Source organism: Littorina saxatilis, linkage group LG2, assembly GCF_037325665.1.
Source record: "Littorina saxatilis isolate snail1 linkage group LG2, US_GU_Lsax_2.0, whole genome shotgun sequence".
Taxonomy (NCBI): Eukaryota; Metazoa; Mollusca; class Gastropoda; order Littorinimorpha; family Littorinidae; genus Littorina; species Littorina saxatilis.
Genome location: NC_090246.1, coordinates 66,663,587 through 66,686,129, shown reverse-complemented (window position 1 = coordinate 66,686,129; position 22,543 = coordinate 66,663,587). Strand labels below are relative to the sequence as shown.

At 40.0% G+C, this 22,543-nt stretch overlaps 1 protein-coding gene across 4 annotated transcripts in view; it reads right to left on the bottom strand.

Annotated features, from left to right (window-relative positions):
- Positions 1-4,599: 4,599 nt before the first annotated feature.
- LOC138959571 (vesicle-fusing ATPase-like) overlaps positions 4,600-22,543 on the bottom strand; it is a 29,797-nt gene continuing 11,853 nt past the window's right edge. For 3 of the 4 annotated variants that reach the window (XM_070331109.1, XM_070331108.1, XM_070331110.1), the window contains exons 6-21: positions 22,270-22,319; positions 21,587-21,675; positions 20,717-20,859; positions 20,083-20,149; positions 19,448-19,580; positions 18,946-19,020; positions 17,784-17,874; positions 16,637-16,711; positions 15,670-15,857; positions 14,035-14,130; positions 13,472-13,762; positions 12,909-12,975; positions 12,542-12,621; positions 10,265-10,461; positions 8,691-8,742; positions 4,600-8,107 (exon numbers count right to left, since the gene is read on the bottom strand). In XM_070331109.1, coding sequence (XP_070187210.1) covers positions 8,039-8,107; positions 8,691-8,742; positions 10,265-10,461; positions 12,542-12,621; positions 12,909-12,975; positions 13,472-13,762; positions 14,035-14,130; positions 15,670-15,857; positions 16,637-16,711; positions 17,784-17,874; positions 18,946-19,020; positions 19,448-19,580; positions 20,083-20,149; positions 20,717-20,859; positions 21,587-21,675; positions 22,270-22,319 — 1,763 coding nt within the window. In that variant the 3' untranslated portion in view covers positions 4,600-8,038. Of the gene's footprint in view, positions 8,108-8,690; positions 8,743-10,264; positions 10,462-10,536; positions 10,651-12,541; positions 12,622-12,908; positions 12,976-13,471; positions 13,763-14,034; positions 14,131-15,669; positions 15,858-16,636; positions 16,712-17,783; positions 17,875-18,945; positions 19,021-19,447; positions 19,581-20,082; positions 20,150-20,716; positions 20,860-21,586; positions 21,676-22,269; positions 22,320-22,543 lie in introns of those variants that run through there. The other variant, XM_070331111.1, reaches the window with a different exon arrangement.

The following is a 22,543-nucleotide window of genomic DNA, read 5'->3' as shown; positions in this document are numbered from 1 at the left end:
TAGACGCAAACAAGAAGTCTTACGCATGCAGGCAGGTACTTGTCTTTTTTGGGAAACACAGGCGAGCGCACATGTGCACATTAGCGCGCACACACACACACACACACACACACACACACACACACACACACACACAGATTAAAGCCACAGTAAGCCTCCCGTAAACCATCACAGATACTGTCAGGCTTTTACACACAGTACAAACACCCTTTCATTTACACACTAACCGCTTTTGAACATCCTAGGTGCCCTCCGTAAAATCGAGCGAGCAATTTTCAAAGAATTTATTTGTGCGTGGTTTATCTTACCCTTGAGCCATCGCGAACCCGTGTGATCCCGTGTGATCCCGTTTCCTTTTTTCACAATGTAGTCGTCAGTTTGTGATTTCAATGGGACTCGCTGTAAGCTCATCTGCAATAGCACGTTATTGTGTACCTCTGAATCTAAACGGAACAAACGGCTGCGATTCACACGAAATAGAGCGATGACAATTGACTGTTCAGAGGCACGGGCGCTGGGCAGAACCGTCGTCTGCTACGAGAAAGACGGTTTGCGTGACACGTTTCCGGGCTTTTCTTTTTTCAAACTTTCAAAACTTTGAATTGTACTGATCTTGTCTTGATGTAAAAAGAATTTTCTTATTCTAAAAGTTAGTTCTAGCGCCAAAACGAGGCACCTGATTTGCTGATCAGAGGGTCCACGAAAATAAGTTCTTTGAAAATTGTACGTAGGGCACCTAGGATGTTCTCAAGCGGTGAGTGTTTAAACTGTGTGTAAAAGCCTGACAGTATCTGTGATGGTTTACGGGAGGCGCACTGTGCCTTTAAGGTTAAGCGATTTATACTGCACTTTAAAGATATAAGGTGTGATTGTTAGTGTCTCGTCAACTGCAATCAACGTTCCACGCAATATTATTAATAATCATTAAGACAAAGGTTTTAAAAGGGTACTAAGAGCACCCAAAAAAGCAAAATGATCCATCAACAAATTTGTGCACGCTGTTTCCGTTTCTGTGATGACCACTTCTCTTTCTTTGAGGGAGGGCTGGGGGTAGAGGGCATGGAGGGGGTTCCGACCAGGTAAATTAGGTGTTTTGATGACAGACTGTGTTTGCACTCAACAGGTGTGATCAGCTGCAAAACAAGGTGAGAGCTTCGGATGAAGGATAACATAATTTGAATAGTGTCTCTATGTTGGTCTGTCTGTCTGTGTCTAATGTGTGTGTGTGTGTCTGTGTGTGTGTGTGTACATGTGCCTCTCTCTTGATGTATCTGTCTGTTCGTCTGTTTGTGAGTGTATATACATGTGTGTGTGTGTGTGTTTGTGTGTGTGTTTGTGTGTGTGGGTGTATGTGTGTGTGTGTGGCTGTGTGTGTGTGTGCCGGTGTGCCGGTGTGTGTGTGTGTGTGGTTGTTAGTGTGTGTGTGGATATATCACATTTGTAAATATGTTGAATAATTCATTTTTCACTGACATTTTTCGATTTTAATTTTGTATCGTTTTTTGGTGTATTTTATACTAAGATAAATACTAGGAATTCGCCAAATCAGTACATAGTAACCCGCTAGTCCTTGGAGTTGAGTCCAAGGGAATAGATCGTTCTCAGCTTCGTCGTCCAGAAGAATTCCCGCTTTCTACGTCGTGGTGCACCGTGAGGATGAGACATGATCTGCTCGATCACCATGCATCTGAGATCGTCCATCCCTTGACCCGGCTGATTGAAGTGCTGTGTTGCAGTCATGTGTACCAGCGTTTTGTCGAATGTCAGCAAGGTGTTTGTAAATTCGCTGCTTCAGGGGTGTTTTCGTTTGCCAGACTTCCTGCGTGTTGGCACATTTTTCACACCAGAGAATGCAAATAATTTTGCTGCTCTGACATGAAAAAGTGTGTCTGAGCTAGAAGGACTCCCCCGTCCATTGCCTAGCTCCTGTGTCGTATGTTTGGGTTTTTTTTTTTTTTTTTTTATCTATAGATTCATGATAGGCATATATTAGTTCTACCCATTCCCCCTCCCCCCTCCACACACACACCCATCCCTCTCGCCAATCCCTACTCCCTTAAAAACAATGCTGATCTGACAACTAAAATGTAAAGTAATGAAGACATTTTTTTTTAACTGAATACATTAACGCACAGCGTGTTGTCCCGACAAAAGATCTATGTCCATTTTAAATACACCAGCAGCGAATATATCCTTCATAATGTTTCAACTCAGACATGCATTACAAAAAGTCCGAGTTCGATGTAGAATCATCACCAACACTGAGCACAGATAACGCACAGCGTGTTCTGGATTGCTGTTAAGAACGTGGCAAAAACAACAACAAAGTATCACTCACATGTCAATGTGCAAACAGCGAATCATGCTGCAAATCATAGAGCACAGAAGAGTAACAGCGCGTGGAAAAACTTTCGTCAAAAATAAATGTTATGTGCATCAGCCATCGGGCTAGGTGCTCTGCTTTGTTCTCCATTATATACGCACAGAGAGAAAGAGAGAATGAACGCACGAAGTTTATTTTACAAGGATAAAGTTTTACGGCACATTGCCTTGTCTAACAACCTGTCCCTAAACAAATACTTAACATGTAATACAGGGGCGGATTGGGGGGGGGGGGGTTACAGGGGTTCCGGACCCCCCCGTCGGCTGTCCAATAAAAAGGATTTAATACTAACTTTAAAAGAAATAATGAGTGGCTGCGCTGACACCAGTCGATCATGTTTAAAATCAAGGATAAGCCATAAATTGTTCATAAAATAGCTAAAACTCTACAGCTTCAGGGGGGCTTCGTCCCCCAGACCCCCAAACGGGGCCTTGCCCCTGTAGCCAGGGGGTCTACCCCTGGATCCCAGGTTGTAACCACCCCCCCCCCCCCCTCCTGGCTTAACTGCTCCGCCCCTGTAATATTCAGAATTTTGAAATTTAGACAAGTTTTAACCAAGAAATTAGTTAATTAAAACAAGCGAAATTTGAAAAAGCCTAAAGGGAGGTAATACTCTGTACCAGCTTGTAGATCCAGTAAAGGATACACGAACGAGGAGATCTAATTTTTAAGAAGTGAAACAGGAAAAGTGGTCAACTTTTCGCTGCTGTTCAACACAGGGCTAGCCTATGGTAGAGAAGAAGTCTTCTGCCAGACTTTTTCAATTGGATCGCTTTCACGGAGACCAATTAACAAAATATTAGAAGTTGTGAAAGAAACAATTGAAAGTCAGCAGAGACTTTCTTCTGAGATTTGTTAAAATCTCTTTGCAGGGCAAAATAGAGAGAGAGAGACAAAAATGTCTCTTCACATGACGGGCGCAGTGGCGTGGTGGTATAACGTCGGCCTCCTGATCGGGAGGTCGTGAGTTCGAATCCCGGTCGCTGCCGCCTGGTGGGTTAAGAGTGGAGATTTTTCTGATCTCCCAGGTCAACGTATGTGCAGACCTGCTAGTGACTTAACCCCCTTCGTGTGTACACGCAAGCACAAGACCAAGTGCGCACGGAAAAGATCCTGTAATCCATGTCGGAGTTCGGTGGGTTATGGAAACACGAAAATACCCAGCATGCCTACTCAACAAAAGCGGAGTGAAGCTGACTATGCTCTCAGAGTATAATTTGGGGAACCCAAATGGGCAAACGAGCTCACACGTAACCAGAAAATTCTGGAACGCTGAAGAAGAAGTCTCTTCACAAACAGCCCTATTGGGGAAATCAGAACCTCCTCGCACGGAACAAAGATTTCAAAGAGAAGCTAACACCCCAAGGGGAGAGCATATCAACAGAGAAATCTAGTTATTATCGCTGTGAGTGACGCGCCAGTTCAGTCTAGCTGCTGCGCTGGACTGGGGTTTGATGTTGGAAGACCTGTTTTTCGTAATTTTTGTTTCGCGTTCACATTTCCCTACCATCAAAGTGCGTTGTTGCTTTTGTACCGAAATTGATCCCCAATTGTAATATTCATTTGTGTTCAAGTTTGCAAAATGCTGAATTTTTGCAACCATACTGTAAAAAGTTATTATAGTTTAATAAAACTGTTCTCAAAAGTTCCAGTTCGTCCAACAAACTCATCAAAACGCCTTTTACGGCTTCTAACAAGGCTGACATCAGTCTTCTTCAAAATGGCAAAACTACATTGCTAGGCACAACAGCTGAACCAAATAATTTGTATTGGTAGAAAATGAGTTGTAATCTTCCAATCGCCTTGAGTCGCCTTGTGTGGTGAGATACGTGCGCGATATAAATCCTCGTAAATAAAAATAAATAAATTAATTTTTTTGTATTTTAGTGTCTGAAAGTTTGCTTTTGCAAATTTAATTTGGGGGGTGTGTCCTAGGTCTCCGGTACTTTGCATAAACACTAATTTATGAAAAATGAAACTTTATTTCATACGGTAGCGTAATGAATTACCTTTCTGGCAATATACTTGGTTTTAATATAATTAGCCGCACCACACAGATCTACAGCCAAATGTATCTGTGTACTTTTTTATGACGGGTAGTGTAGATCAAGAGATTGACCGATCAACCAACCCTTACACACACACAAGCACACAGAAGAATTTCGAAAAATATAAACATTCTACACTTCAAAAGTTGAACATAAAAGTACCGCAAAAATGTTCAAGAAACTTTATCAGCTTCTACCTTCTAAACAATTCCAACAAGTCAACATGAACCTTGTTTCCCGTTCCATTGGAATGAAATCTGCACACACAATACACACATTTCACACAGCTACAACATAAACAAAAATCAAATTCTTTCTAACTTTTTCATCTTGTGTCATCTTTCTTTCTTTCTTTATTTGGTGTTTAACGTCGTTTTCAACCATTCAAGGTTATATCGCGACGGGGAAAGGGGGGAGATGGGATAGAGCCACTTGTTAATTGTTTCTTGTTCACAAAAGCACTAATCAAAAAATTGCTCCAGTGGCTTGCAACATAGTACAATATATGTATGGCCTTACTGGGAGAATGCAAGTTTCCAGTACAAAGGACTTAACATTTCTTACATACTGCTTGACTAAAATCTTTACAAACATTGACTATATTCTATACAAGAAACACTTAACAAGGGTAAAAGGAGAAACAGAATCCGTTAGTCGCCTCTTACGACATGCTGGGGAGCATCGGGTAAATTCTTCCCCCTAACCCGCGGGGGTTTGTTTGTTTGTTTATTTGTTGCTTAACGTCCAGACGACTACGCAGAGCCATATCAGGACGAGGAAGGGGGGGATGAAGGGGGCCACTTGTCAAGCGATTCCTGTTTACAAATGCACTAACCCATTACTTGTGTCCCAGCAGGCTTTAGTAAAACTAAATTAATACCTACTGGAAGATTACCAGTTTCCAGTATGTTAAAATAGGCTTAACCTATCTACTGCTGGACTTACATCAGAACACTAACAGATTAAACTATACATGAATCGCGAGACAAGCGGCAAGAGAAGAGATTTTTGGAAAAAATACAGGTGAATGAGCAAGAAGGCAGAAAAAAGAAAAGAATTCATGAAGAAAAAGAGAGCATGACAGGAAAGAGGAACCAAAAATCTACCTAACAGCAAACTAGAAAGCTCCTGCGGTTCCAAAAACAGGAGGGGCCTTTAATTTCATAACCGCAGTGCCCCACTGCGGGAAACCCGCGGGGGGAAATTCCAGATATAAACCACATTTATGAAAGTACACTGTATGGGACAAACACTACCACAATCGCTTGGTATTAAAGTTAAGCTTCCATGTACAGACCCACCTGTGTGCAGACACACCTTGTTTAGAATAGAACCTTCTTAGGCTTCAACAAAGTATTATTCACATGCAGATAACTAGCTTAAAATCTACTAACATGATCTAAATTCTGTCACATGTTGTATGTGTCAAGAACTTGGAACAACATGTAGTTCCAAAAATATTGCACTTGCTTTCAAAACAGTACAAACTGAAACTTGATGTAGAAAAATGACAACACATGAAGAATGTCTTAAAAACTTAAGTCACAACAATTACAATAATGTTCATTTGCCATCAGTAAAATGCTTAGAAATAAGCACACAATTCCCAGAGCGTCAACAACAACGATCCCAGTTTTACAACATTTTGAGGATAGCTCCTCTTGAAATTGTGAACATGGGGTTGTGAATTATATGACCCCTAAGAAAAACTACATGTGATGGATGCATAGTTGTGTTTATGAATGAAAAGGGAAAAAAGGATAGGATAATTTAAGCACAGTTTCAAGACTGTCTGAAAATATGACCTTAGGTTGTTTTGCTTTTATGAGCTTTCAATTTGCTAATTATGCTCGCCACACAGTACAGCAGTAAGTTGAATTTAATGGTAACCACAAGACAAAATGATAAAACGCCCGATCAATTTTAAACAGCAGCATTATTTTCGTTTCAAAACCTGGAACTTGGTGTGGTTACAAAAACATTTCTTAACTACGAAAAAAGAGGATCTCTGCCATCAAGTAAAAAGAGGATCTCTTTTGCAAAACAAAAGTGTTTTACAGAGATGGTGGCACTCATACTTAAAATTCTACAGTACTTTGTGATTGTAACTCAATTGCACCAAGCATATCTGGTTTTCTCAATTATTTTTGGTATGTAAAAAACACATCTCAGACTTCAAATCATCATCTTTGTCATGTTATTTTGACTTGATATCGGCTTTACAAAAAATTGTACACAAGGGTTACAACTGTGCTGTTGAATAACTAGTTGTCTGATAATGAATTATGCCCCTTTGCTAATCAAATGCTGAAGAAGTTGACTTATTGCTGAAGAAGTTGACTTACTACTTCACTTTTTGAACATCAGTAAGGACAATGAAATGAAGGAATGTACAAATATTCATGATGGTTGAGCTCAATGCATATTTTCTAACAAATGAGCATGTCAGTAATTCTCTAATGAATAGAGACATGAGTAATTCAACATATCAGTACTTACTTAACGTAACTGCGACAAGAAAGGAAGTAGAAAAAGATAACCCCAATGAAGTCACAGAAAATGATTACAGACATCAGACATTAGCAAAACTGAAATACAAAAATTACCATTTGTTTAAAAAAATGGCACATGCAAAAATGTTTGCCTGGGCTGATGTCACGGTTTTAATTTGAACACTAATATTCAAGTTCAGTATGGCTCCCAGCTGTACCGGATTTGTTCTCAAGTGATTCAAAGAATTTCAGCAGTCTACTTTAATCTAAGAAAAGTACAGAAATTCAAGCACAGGAAGATAAACATGCACACAACAAGTTCAGGCTAGTTTCAGAATGTACATGTATCCCACTACATGTACTTTGGTGCGCTAGCATTAAAAATTCTTTGACGAACAAAGCACTATAAACATATACTGCATGTAATATTTTAAAAATACAACTACTGAATTCCAATTCAGATGTATCATGTAGTTGAAATAGGAATATAGATTCTTGGAAAATCTAGAGAAGCAAATTCTACACAGTGACAGAGAAATCTACTGTGAAGGTAATGCCCAGCAAATTAGTATGCCGTCCTTTACAGATGTGGCAAAAAATGTACAGGGTAAACCGGAAGTGTTTCCCATATCCAAAACAAGAAATAAATGTGTAATTGTGTGATTCCATTAATCCCTATTCTATCAGTTATCTTCCAATAGATTTATATTTAGTAAATTTGGTGTTTGACAGCCAGGGTACCACTTTCCTGTGTAAGCTGATAACTGCTTTCATCGCAGAGCTAAGCTCTAAAGTTTCAAGGCTAAATCTGAATTGAGAATACATGTACTTCCTATATTTACTTTCTAACATATATACATTTACTTCCTATATTTACTTTCTAACATATATCTACAAACTGCGACATTGTCTGATGCACATTTCTCAACCTGACAGCCTTATTTGGATTTGTTGGCGTATAATACTAATGACTAAATGACTTGCACAGACACAGTTACTATGCTGTTAGCATGGTTTTCTTCACCACAGCAACAAGTCCAGTTTGCAAGTGTCCCCAGAATTCTCAATAAATTAGTCGTCAGAAAGTACTGATGCCAGTCCTAATTATGAACTAATCAATAGTCTAAGGCTCCCTCATCCTCCAAGATGGTAAGGAACTTGGATGCTCGCTCCCCAGACTCCAGCTGACGATGAAAAGAAAAAGAAATAAGGATGAGTACATATCAATACTGTTAGACAAACCTTATGGCCAGTTACAGACTATGTTCTTGAGCATTGACCACACATTTGGGACTGAAGTTGCATGACTGCATGAGCAGGCCACATTAAAATAGAAATCGGGTGCTGTTTGTACAGGTGTTTGAGAATATTGACTTATGAACTGACGAATAAATATGAAAACAAAAAGTAACCTTAAAGGTTTTTTTACTGTTTTGCTACGGTTTTTTGTAATTCCATCCCTTTTTAATTGTTACAGATACTAACATGACTAGAACTCTTAGAGAAAGAAACTGTGATAAACAGTTAAACAAAGAAATAAAGAAACAGACAAACAAACAAATAAGCAAACAGACAATAATCTCACCTTGAAGACTATTAAATCTGTTTTCGTCATTCAATAATGTTTTACTTTTTGTAGATACATAAAGGGAGCACTCTTTGAGCATGCATGTTCAAAAATCTACCAACAAACTTGTACATATCCATACATAGTTTCTGATGGTGAATCAATAAATCACATGCAGTTATGTCTTTGGATGTACTTACCTGTCTTGCCATTTCTATGAGCACCAGCAGCTTTTTGATCCCAATGAACAACCTGCAAGGCAAGAAGACACAAACATTTTTATCCATTTTCTGATGTTTTATAACATTGAAATTCAACCACTGCATGCATGTGTTCTGCGCGAACTTAGAATCCGGTTTCATTCTAGAATGGACCGGGTCCACGTTGGAATTCTAACCCTGCGCAAGTACAGGGGTGCCATTCTAGAATGAAACCCTTGTTGCTGGTCCATTCTAGAATCGGCCGTGCGCAAGGTTGGAATTTGGGTCCAAGTTGGAATAGTCATTTCAGTTAGACTATCACACAGCCAAAGCCACAAATGTGGATTTTCTGTTTGTTTTTGTTTTTTGTGTGTTTGGTTGGGGTTTTTTTTCGGGTTTTTTACACTTTACTCAAAGACATCGTGAATTGGGATTGTGATGTTCTGAAAGTGATTACGATTTTGAGAGACACTCAGCACTGATCGCTACGAACGGAAATTTCCGGACTGACAGTGTTTTGCCGATCTCGCTTGTAACTTTTAATCTTATTCATATACATGAAGTTGGTCTTCTGAATTGTGAAGATATAATGTCAACTTTTTTTTAAACCTGTGACAACAGCTCTATAACTCACTCTGTCCTTCTGTTGGTCTGTCTGTCGGTTAGTCGGTCTGACCGTCTGTCTGTCTGTCTGTCAAAAAAATTGTCAAAAAACCGGACATTTCCGAGAGGGAGACAGCGCTGACATTGCAAGCGGCCGCAACCGGCTCTCATCACAAAAACAACTGCCCTGCAAACATTACCGCCCTGGTAGTCCCCCTTGCTATGGTCTGCCTTTGTTTATTGCGTACTCAGGAGTGTCAACTTTCTTGACATGACATGACATCGCAAGATCGCCAAAGGATTTTTTTCAGGGGTAGACAAATCAGCTCCATTTTATCAAAGGGAAGGTGCAGGTGGAGATAATTCAAGGGAAGACAACTCTGTCTTACCTACAAACATTACGGCCCCCTTTATTCAAGGGTTTCATTCTAGAATGGCACCCCTGTACTTGCGCAGGGTTAGAATTCCAACCTGGACCCGGTCCATTCTAGAATGAAACCGGATTCTAAGTTCGCGCAGAACACATGCACCCTAAAATTCATGTGTACATGATACAATATTTAGCTAACATTTTTTTCTATCCGTATCATGCCACTGCACAGATCTAAACTAGCAAAAACATCTTTGAACAAAAACATATGTAAAAAGACAGCTTTCCACTAGCCAGAGAAACTTTCAAAAACCATCACATCTTTGGAAGGGAAACAACTCTGTATTAATTAAAATGCTCCGTTTTATGACCAACTTCCTTTAAAGCACTACTTTTTCAGATTTTCTGTAAATAACATGCCACATGGGTAAGTTTACCTCCAATTTAAGAGTCCCTCCCTTTTCACTTTCAGACCTTGGTCAATTTGGTGCTTGACAATGGGTACAAGAGTTTATAAGAGTTTTGGCAGTGATAGGAAGGAGGGAAGGGGAGAGAATAGGGGGGGGGGGGGGGGGGCAGGGGTGGTAGTCACTGTACTCACTTTTTGCCATCTGTCTTCTTCTGGATGTAGTCCAGCTCCTGCTTGCCGAAGACCTCAGCGTTTTCCAGGACAGCCATCAGCCCTTTACTGCCGGAGATGTTGGACACGTGCACAATGGTGGAGAATACGTTGAGCATTTCAAAGTCCCGCAGCACATCCTTTCGACTCGTCGTGCCGATCACCAATAGCTTTCTACCCTGTGAACGTGACAAAAAAAGAATACGTTAAGCATTTCAAAGTCCCGCAGCACATCCTTTCGACTCGTCGTGCCGATCTCCAGTAGCTTTCTACCCTGTGAACGTGACAAGAAAGAATACGTTGAGCATTTCAAAGTCCCGCAGCACATCCTTTCGACTCGTCGTGCCGATCACCAGTAGCTTTCTACCCTGTGAACGTGACAAAGAAATAACTGTGCTCAACCTTTCAGAGTTTCTCAGAGCACTAGCACGATTACTGGCCCCTCTCACTTGTTTGTACGTAACATGCACTGTAGAAGGTTTGAAAAATAGGAGGTGAAAGGGGAGGGGGGGGGGGGGGGGGGGGGGGGAAAGTAGAGGAGAAAGATTAAGTTCACACACTGAAAATTTTGAGGTTCAAAAGTACATCAACAAACCAAGCATAACTCTTGACAGAAAAAAAAGTTGAACAGTAAACAAACAAACTTAACACTTTCAGGGATGTTGCCACAAATTCATACCTATAGGACAAATGTCCTGAGCTCTTCGGCATCAATAGGACATTTGACTGCTTTAAGACATTTTAATAGGACATTATAATTTTGTGCAAAACACAAAATTATGATCACACACACATATCAATATATGCACCAACATTGTGTGCGTATATTGTTTTATTACTTTTGTTTCAAACAGGACACACACAAAAAAGAAACAAACAAACTAAAAAGCAACAAAAAAACTTCAGCACTCTTACTTTGATTGGTACACAAACTGCATGATTTCCTGACAGAGCTTTTTCTTGACATATTCGACAAAACAGTTTACCTATATAGATGGTCTCTTTGCTGTCAAATTCTAACCAACTAGTACTAAACAGGGTCAACATGAATAGTTAACCTTATTAAAAGACCGTCTGTGCGAATGTCCTGTTGTACCGACACGTACATCTTCAAGTCACAAAACTTTACTTTCCGTGATTGTGGAGGTTTCAGCGGCGACACTGTCATTGGCGCTGTCATTTTCCGGAATTATTACATTGCTAGCCGTGTTTTCCAATGTTCTTCTTGGCCCTAATGTAGCACACGATGCCGTTGAAACGCCAAACGTGTTCAGCTTTTTTGTTTGTTTGGCAGGCTTTAGCTTTTTTCGGTGGCATAATTCAGTGCCGTGCGCTTCAACTCTAACCGAAAGCAAATTAAAGCATATGCGAGCCTTGGTCAGTTGGAGTTGTCTCCCGTGCTCCTAACTTTAGTGCTGTAGACGGATGTACGCAAACAGCTCATACCGCAAACGGTTCGTAAAACGCAAGATCTGCACTGCACAACTTCAGTGCACCTGTACGCGAGAACGCTTGGTAACTTTTTGAAGATTATTATCATGAAAGGAAAATTATCAAATAACGCGCTGTCCGAAGGAATGGAATTCTTATCGGACAATGACCGCGCTCAGTTGAAAACGATAGGACATCTGACCGCCATGCGGCTAAGTGAATCGGACATTTGAGCCTTTTAATCGGTCTATGTCCAATGTCCGACGCCTAACGACATCCCTGCACTTTCTACCCCACCTATGTTGACCAAGCTTTTTTTTAGCCGAGACAAGCTGTGCTGCAGCAGGTCACTCAGAATTGTAGTAACTGTGTAGAACTGTGTATCAACACGCTGTAAAGCAGGCGTTAGATCGACGTTACTGGAAGTGACTGAAGTGACTGTGTGTACGGATATATCCGTACCAGGTCAGATAGAGCCATATGAGTGGGTAAGGATATATCCGTACCTGGGAGACAATGAGTTAAGGGATCAAAAAAAAAACCAGCAAGAACAAACAACAGCACTTGTTAGATATTTAACAAGAGATGAAGGAAGTAGATTCACAGCATAGCCCAAACAAATGCAGCTGGTTTATACATTGAATACTTTGTTCCAGTGTACAGATAAAAAAAAGAATTATACTTTTTTTTTCCTAAATTGTCTATTCGGATTTATTTGATTTTTTTTATAATTCTTTTTTTGTATTTTGTAAAAAAAATTAAGTGATATCACAGCTATCAGTAGTGTTTAACATAAAACAAATGCAGGATCAAATGAAGTGAACTTACAGCAGGGGGTGCTTTCTTCAACAAGACCAGTAGAGCCTGCAACACCAGGTTGGAGAAACGAGGACCGACTGGCACATAGTCTGAAATGTATCACAAACACACAATTAATGTTTGTGTTCAGAGGGACCTTCAAAGGGTGCCACTGTTTGTAAATAAAATGTACAGCTAGCCTGACACTGTACTGCAGTCACAACAAAGAAATGAGAAAATACACCTAACATATGAAAAGATACACAAACAAAACTCCCTTGCACTGGGAGAGCTTGCATGTTGCACACACACACACACACACACACACACACACACACACACACACACACACACACACACACACACACACAGTTATACAAATCAGCATTAAACTCACCTAACAATCTCTCAATGTCATCAATGACAATACAGCTACAGGGGGACTTGTAGGCATCATCAAATATCTGAAACAACCAAAAATTACAGATAAACCCTTTGCACACATTTCTGTTCTTCAGTCTCACCCTGCAGATTAACTTTACAAAAACACTCAATGCTTTGAGTCAATGTGCACTTACAAAGAACCAACTTGACAGTAACACACTTTTGCTTCACAAGATATTCATTTTCTTATTCACGTCACAGTTGTAGGCATAAGTGCCCTGTTACAATGTGAACATTTTGTTGTTTATGGCCTTCCCTGCTAAAAATCAAAAAACAAGAACGGTTACATTTTTGGAATGTTTATTTCAGGAGAAAACAACACATTCACAAGAACCTCGTTCTAATGGCCTTTAAAGTAGACAAGCAAGAGACATGTCAGAAAGAAAGAAGTGTTGCTGTGACTTAGCATGGAATGTCCCCCGTAATGTAGAAGTAATGACACACACAATTCCCTGCTAAAGCTTTTTGTTGTTTCATCTTATCTCTTGGAGAACAGCTTACTCAACCAATGTTTACCTTCTTGATGGCCTGACACTTGGCAGCTTCATGGTAGCCAATCATGTTTTCTGGCGTGCACAGTTTGACGAAGGGGAAGTCCGAAGCCTTGGCTATCTTAGCGGCCAGCGCCGTTTTCCCGCTGGATGGAGGTCCTTCCAACAGCATGGTGACCAGTGGCGTGCGGTCACTGGAGCGTGTCTGAGAGACAATGAGGTCACCATCCTCCAGGACGCGAGTGACTGGCTCACCCCAGTTGATGACTCCGTTGGCCAGGTATGTCTCTAACGCTTCCTTGCTGCTACCAAATGCCTGTGGAAAAAAAGTACGCATTGCGAACTCTTTTATCTGAAATGTCCCCCTTTCAACTGCTCTTGTCAACAATTTTCAAATGGATGCAAGGCAATTTACCTGGAAGATCCAGTCACACAACAGAACGACGAGAAGTTGTTTGTTAGTTTTTTCATTCACAAAAGCACCTTTCACTGGCTCACACACAGATTTGGAATGACAAAACAGCACACATCACTCGATCAAAGCCGCAAAATCAAGCATAAAATTCATCATTTTTCAACAGCACTCACAGGTTTGATGTCATTTTGCAGGGCATGTATGAAGTCTGTTCTGTTGATTCTCAGTTTCTCTATGGCATCAGGGTCCACTTCCACTGTGGAGGATGCCTACAAACACACAAAGCATATTACTACATCCCTGTATTGAATCTATTGTGACTACAACAAGCAAATATTTTACTTAGCAACATACAGCCTGTTCTATTGGCTATCAAAATGAACAATGTTAAAATTTAAAAAAAAATTGTTTTGCTTCTTGAAACAATTCTGACCTTGAAATCAGCTGGTAAAAACAAATAACTCAATAAATAACAACCTGTCAGCCTTCAATCTGGGAAGTTAGGCAAGAGGGCCATCAATTTTGTATCAAGTTAGGCGAAACTGGTCATCAATAGTATAGACATTACCTTGGTGAGATCTTACAAACAAATGGAAATAAGTAAAATGTAGACAACTCCAAAGGGAGTTATGCGAAACCAGTCTCCTGGCACCTGAAAGAATAAAATCAGCACTGAAAAGAACAAACTACGTTCACCATCATCTACATGTATAGCCCTTACTTCACATCGTTTCATATTCATGTAGATCTTGTGACATTGTCAAAATTTAGCCCCGTTTGAGCTTCGACGTCACAGTGAATGAATATTAAAATGTTCACTTTCTTTCAGTTCGTGATGTTACTTCCGCAGGGCTATATCTGGAGTATGCCAATCTTGTCTTTAGAGGTCTGCCTCACTTAATTATACATTGTACTTCTATATATGAAAACAAAAAGAAAACACAACAGCAACCAGCTTTTGGCTCACGTGAGTGTAGCCTATGCGATGCTAACTTTTGTCTGTCTGTGCGTGCGTGCGTATGTATGTCTGTGGTAGAAACTTTAACATTTGACTGAACACCGAAATACTAATTTTACCTGGTTATTATTTAAGCAACAGCTTCAAAGTATTGAAGCAATGATCAACATTTCGTCGGCACATATGTAGTTAAAGTGTGTATCCACAGAAAACGGGTGGTGGGGGGTTTTGGGGGGGGGGGGGGGGGGGTGGGGGTAAAAACAGGTGACTGGTTTGTGTCGTGTGTGGTATGTAGACCAGGTCAGGGTCAGATCGCGTGAAGGATTGTGGTATAGATACAGTTATCACCGAGCTGCAGTTCGCCGATTCGGAGAAGACGATTTTACATTGTTCGGTTTCGTAGCTCCAGAACAATAGATAAAGAAGATACCAAAGGAGATTTCCTACAGGTTAATCTGCACAGCGTGTTTCCAGTGTCTGCGCGAGGAAGCGCAGCGCTGTCGAAAGCCGCGCGGTGTCGATCTGGCCATCTCAGGCAGTCGTGTAAGTAAGTAGGCTACAGACAGACAGATCTAGATCAAGTGTCTCGCACTCTCTTGTACCGTGTCACCTATGCCGACTGTGTGTGTGTATGTGTGACGGAGTGCTTGAGTTTGTGTTACTGTTTGTTGATTTCTTACGTGAGCCTTGAAGGCTTCGCCTCTTGTCTATCCATACATTGTTAGTGTGGATTTTGTTTTGTGTTGTATGTTTGTTCGTCCCAAGGACAGATTGTAAGAAAAGGCCCAGCCCCAAATCTTCATCCTTGTAAAATAAAGTTCAGTTCAGTTCAGTTCTCTCTTTTCATTACCTTGATGAGTCTGTTCATGGCTGTGGACTGGGCAGCTCTCACCAGGCCCTCAATCTCGGCACCGCTGAAGTTTTTGGTCTCCACGGACAGCTCAGCCAGGTCGACGTCTGATGCCAGCTTGTCGTGTGTGCGCATGGTTTCTGTGTGGATCTGCAGGATCTGCAGTCTGCCGTGCTGGTCAGGGAGACCTGCAATTAATCGAAAACTTAAAACCTATCAAAGGAAAGTTGCAAATTTATGACAAGCTTACCTGCTTAAGTGAAGTCTTATTGTGGTTTTATCGACCACAATGTAGAGAGAAAAGGGATTACGCGTTCCGGTTCTTCGAATCAAAACACGATGAAACTAAGCAAAAGCTGCCTTGCAAAGTTGTTAATAATCAAACCAGTGAGTGCACTAGGCTATCCCTCTGTATTTTAGCATGCTAGTTACCACAGAGAAAGGATCAAGAGGAAAGTCAAGGAGGAAAGAGTACCCACGTCTTCACACTCAGAAAACCACACGGTCTGTGAGGATTTCCGTTGTTCGCTCTCATGTGATCTCATTCTTCTCGAAATTGTGGGAGATATAATGATTGTTTACATACAACACTACATTTTCAACAAAAAACAAGAAACAAATATTTTCTCGCATACTGTGACACATCCCTACAAACTGAGGGATTAATTGGCAGTCTTCCTAATTAGCCATGTGGAAGAGACATCGCATTACTGAAAGGAGAGTAAACATTTGTACCTGCACGTTTACAATAGGTGAATTCCACTGACATTAAAAGATTACAAAAAATTGCAAAAGTGTGCAAGGACAGAATAAATCCTCCCTAATCAAAGATAAAAGCCACAGCATCCTTGACTGCAGTTGAAGTAAGACAGTGATGTGAGAAGAGAATGCAAAGGATAATTTCATATCTGTTTTCTGTAAACACTCGGTTTAAAATGACTGCCATTAAAGCACCCTTTTCACTCACCAATTTCCATCTGTACTTCTAATCTGCCAGGTCTGATCAAGGCCTCGTCAATCATGTCCTTTCTGTTGGTCATCCCTGTTGGTAAAAATGACCATACGCTTATATCACATCGCATTCAAACAAAAATGCTGGCAGTATTTGCACCAGTTTCAAATATTATGGTTACTAGTTTATTACTTCTTTAACTCATTCGCATTGTGTCGGAATTGGAAGTCCGACAGCTGTGCTTTGCGTTGCCGACACATTGGAAGTTACGATCCAACGGATATCACGAATTTTTAAGGGTGTGAACGGCTCCGCTGACCAAGGGAAACAACCCCCGCAATAAACTTCTGCCTGTCTACAGTGGAACCATTCACATTCCTTCCCTTTAATTGTTGGGAATAATTTGATTTTTTTTACGGTGTGCGACCCACGTGTTTTGACTTTTCCAAGATGACGGATCGTTCTGCTACAAGACGTATTAAGTTGAAAAGAGTGCTAGAACTTGTTATTCAGGACGGTTCTGATCTTGAACTTAGTGATGATGATAGTGGAGATGATATTTCAGATTCTGGTGACGAGTTTGTGCCAATGGACGAGGATTTGGGTGATGATTCGGACAATGAAAGTGTCGATCATGACATTGTGTATGATGAACCCATGACATAGAAATTGTTTTTGTTTTTTTGCTTCAAAGAGGTAGTTTGACTGGATGTGAAGACAACAAAAGGTATGTTCTTTCAAATGTTTCATATATTTTCTAAAAGAGCAAGTTTCAAACTTTGCAAAAATGTAAGGTAAGTAAGGTTATTTTGTGTTGTTGATTTTTATTTTATTTTTTTAAATGGGTCAAACTCGTGCGCCGGGAGGGAACACGAGGGACAATTTAGACGCGCCCCGAATGAGTAAAGCACAAAACTCTTTTCTGGAATTACTTTCATTTAAATCAAAAAGTTTTGTTACTGAACATGTATGTTTCTGTAAGCTCTCAGGTCTTAAGAACTTTTGTTGATGTTCTCTAAATGTCAGTTAAATATATAGCAAGCAAACACGCACGCACGCACACACAAACACACACACACAAACACACACACACACACACCGCATACACAATTTCATTTCTTAATTTACAAACTTGGAAAGGGAACAAAGGTGGCACACTTACCAATGACAAGAATGTTGTTGAGTTGTTCTACACCATCCAGCTTAGCCAGAAGCTGGTTCACAACTGTGTCATGAACAGCAGAGCTGCCCGCCTGAAAAAATGTACGATTTCCACAAGTAATCATACTGAAAACACCATGTTGAAGGAACATACCCGTCCTGTGTTCATTGTCTTGCTTCCATTCTCAATTACACCCCTCTCCAAAAAAAACATAATTCACATATTTGTTTGATTTCGCTTTTCCTCGGGTGTATTATGCCCTATTTTCAAGTTTTAGACATCGCCAAGAAGCATAAACAATTCGCGTAAGGCGAAAATACAATATTTAGTCAAGTAGCTGTCGAACTCACAGAATGAAACTGAACGCAATGCCATTTTTCAGCAAGACCGTATACTCGTAGCATCGTCAGTCCACCGCTCATGGCAAAGGCAGTGAAATTGACAAGAAGAGCGGGGTAGTAGTTGCGCTAAGAAGGATAGCACGCTTTTCTGTACCTCTCTTTGTTTTAACTTTCTGAGCGTGTTTTTAATCCAAACATATCATATCTATATGTGTTTGGAATCAGGAACCGACAAGGAATAAGATGAAAGTGTTTTTAAATTGATTTCGACAATTTAATTTTGATAATAATTTTTATATATTTAATTTTCAGAGCTTGTTTTTAATCCGAATATAACATATTTATACGTTTTTGGAATCAGCAAATGATGGAGAATAAAATAAACGTAAATTTGGATCGTTTTATAAATTTTTATTTTTTTTTTACAATTTTCAGATTTTTAATGACCAAAGTCATTAATTAATTTTTAAGCCACCAAGCTGAAATGCAATACTGAAGTCCGGGCTTCGTCGAAGATTACTTGACCAAAATTTCAACCAATTTGGTTGAAAAATGAGGGCGTGACAGTGCCGCCTCAACTTTCACGAAAAGCCGGATATGACGTCATCAAAGACATTTATCAAAAAAAATGAAAAAAACGTTCGGAGATTTCATACCCAGGAACTCTCATGTCAAATTTCATAAAGATCGGTCCAGTAGTTTAGTCTGAATCGCTCTACACACACACACACACGCACACACACACGCACACTAACTTGACTAAATATAAAAAGCAAACTGAGAAGAATTAAACAGAGAAAATAACACAGACTTCTTCTTACCACTGAGCCTCTGGCCTTGCAAATGGCATCAATCTCATCAAAGATGATGATGTGGAGACCGCTGTTCATGCCACACTGTAATCACAAAACACGCCAATCATTATAAGCAAAGCAATGAAAAACAAGGGTCCAGAATCTAGAGGGAAAGTGTATGCTGTATTACTGAATAACATTTTTCGTTAATACACCAGCTTTAAGCTACGGCACTTGCTAAGATGATTAAAATTAAGCACAGCCACTGGCCGAATAAAATGTTATCAACAGGGAGAGAAAAGCAATTCTGTCACATACAAGAAACATCAAGAATCACAGAACAATGGTAATCATACTGAAAACATTATGTTGAAGGAACACATGAATAACCAATCCTGTGTTCATTGTCTTGTTTCCATTCAGATTCTGAATTACTCAGCTATTCTTCCAGAAAACCTGTGACTTAATTTTCAACAACAACAAAAAAGGAGGAAAATTTAGAACTGTGCGTGTTCAGATAATAACTTACTCTCTTTTCTTCCTCCTCAGCATCTGCAAAGAGTTTTCTGACGTTGGCTTCTGACTCTCCCACATACTTGTCCAAGATCTGTGGTCCATTCACAATCTTGGGCTCTCTGGCGTTCAGCATCTTGCCTATTTGCCTGGGCAATAAACAAATATGAAGCATAAATAAAATACAAAATAATTGTAAAAGGACATTATTCAACACACATACGCACGCACGCATGCACGCACAACACACAAGCGCACACTCACAGCAGCTTCCATTCTCTGCAATTCAAATAACTCAGTTAGCTAATATCAAACTGTTGAATAGTAGAAAATAAATCAAAATAATGTCTTTTATTACCAGAGGAATAACTTCTTTTTTTTTAATGTACAGAACACGTACTAGCAAAGAAACAACACAACCAGCATTAGCAACTGAAAAATGTGCACATCTACAGGCATATCTACAGTGTGGACATGAGTTATTAATCATCCAAAAAATGGCTCTGATGGCCCCTGAAACTGCTGATTTCTGAGTAAACGCAAAATAATCCCTATTCTGTACAACACAAGACCGCCCGTGGACAATCCATTCTGGCAGCCACACAACGTTATGGGTTCTTCACGTTCAGCACATGTCAAATAAATGCCTACCTTGCCATCAGTGTCTTGCCTGTGCCAGGGGGCCCAAACAGCAGGATACCTCTGACGTGCTTCATGCCTGCAAAATGTCAACACGTTAAATCTTCATTACGGAACGATAACAACCATACAACGGAAATAAGCAGTCATCATACAATTTAGCATCAACTTTTGCTCAAGTGCCGCATTGAACATGTCTGGCTGATAGTTTCAGTTCGCTTGGATCCCAATTTGAAACACTTTGCACAGGATGTAGGCAAGTTTAGGACTTTGCTTTTTCATATTTCCTGTTCATGACGTCTGTAAATTTACCCCCATTTTAAGACTCACTCCCTCCCTCGACACATGAGGGCATGTATGTGGATATGTATGTGAGGGTGCAGGTACGGATGTGTGGGGTTTAGGAGATATGTGTGAGCAGATAAATTCTATGTCTTTATTTATAAGTTTTGAGAGTGATGTAATATCTGTGTATACGAGCCAACAGAACAAATTCTGTTTGTCTCACATTCAGATCAGATAATAAAGTTGTATTGAAATGAATTGAATTGAATTTTAAGGTCTGATTTTCTAAGGTTTTCGAGAACTTAAAAGGCTGGTTTCACTGTATTATGTCAGCAATCAACCAATCCAACAGCTATCTTACCCAGCTGTTCCACAATTTCAGGTGGAAACACTCTGGAGGCAAAAGCTCGTCTGAAGATTGCACTGAATTCTTTGTCCAGACCACCGATACCCATCTTGTTGAAGTCCCAGTCGGGGTTGATGATTGACTGGTACGAGGATTTCCTGTTGGACGAAACAATAATAATGTGAATAAAATTACTAACAGGCTTCGTAAAACTTTACGACCCCTGAGTATGTTTATTTAGTCCTTACATTTCAGCATAGCTGCCAACCGTCTGAAGTCAAAATCCAGGAGCCAGGGGGTCCAGGGGGACCGTTTTGTCTTGAATATGAGCAGGGAGAAGTTGTAAAATTCGGGAGATTCACGGAAAATCCGGGAGGGTTGGCAGCTATCTTTCAGTAAAGAGATAAACGCACACACACTGATGGGTCAAGGTTGGTTATTATTGTTTATTGACTCTTCAGCAGGTCATGCTATATCGAGACCGTACATGATTGGTCAATTCAGTAATTATCAACTAGACAAGTAACCTGCAATTTTTCTCCCCAAGTTACAACTTTTCCCTGCATTTGCTTTGAATGGAATAACGAATCATGTCTCATCGTGAATGTATTTTGAGTGTGAAATGAGTATCATGCTTACAGGTCAAATATGCTGTATTTTGGTTATTAAATGAACCGTGCAGAAGCAACTGCTGTCATTTGATCCACACTGCCAAAATTTGTTGTGAGCCTGCATGAAACCTTCTTGGAAACCAAACAAGATTTCTTGGCTATCACTGTCAACCCACCATCTCTGAAGTTGTACTGCTTATTCCAGCTCCTTCCATGTTTTTAAGTGACAATTTCAGTCATACCTATTGTACATCATGTTCTCTAAAACACATACCCCTTTGACTTTCCTGTGAGGTTGAGATTTGAATTTTCTGTTTTCTCAAAAACCACACCAGAGTTGGGAGTCAGCATACCAATCTGAGCCTGACAAACAAATATCAGAGGAACAGTTTTAGCATCATTCATTATTCAGACAGGCTTCTTTGTTTGCATGATTATGAATGGTATCTCGTATTTCTTGAAGAGGGAGTCAAACAATTTGATCTGTTAACCTTTCTGTTCTTTTATACAGAACATTGTAACCAATCAATGACAGCCAGCCTAGTCTGAAAATACATTATAAACACCATAAGACAGTACTGTGGAACCCCCCTTTTAACACCCCCCCCCCCCCCCCAATTAAGACTTCCTCCCTTTTAAGACCTTGTCTTTTTTGCATTTTATGTTCATAAACCCTGTAACTTTACCCCCATTTTAAGACTCCCTCCTTTTCAAGACCTGATTTTCTCAGATTGTTGGTGGTCTTAAAAGGGGGGTTCCACTGTCCACACTTTTTTAGACAGACAATTAAGGATTCCACAGTGATTGTGGTTGTACATTATAGTTAAGAAGTTATCAATGCTCGCAGTAGTGTACATTATGCTTACAAGCTACAGACTTCAAACTATATTGGATCCACACACACACACAGAATTTGAAAAAAAAGGTTTCCCTCAGTGAGAAATATGCCCTACTTACAAGCTTAGGCTTGCCTGACATCTGTGATTTTGCCTGTGAGAAGTCAAGCACTGGGAACAGAAACAAACACAAAAACCTTTGATTAAAACCAGATGTTATACAATTTCAACATGATACAACAACAAAACAAAAAACAACAGAAACACAGAAACCTTTTAGAGACCTTATGCTGTCACAAAGTAACAATTAAACTGGATAATGTTTCATTGTTTATGTTAATGAGTAGATCTATCTTCAAATCTTATGCAACAAAATCATTTAAAAAAAAAAGAGA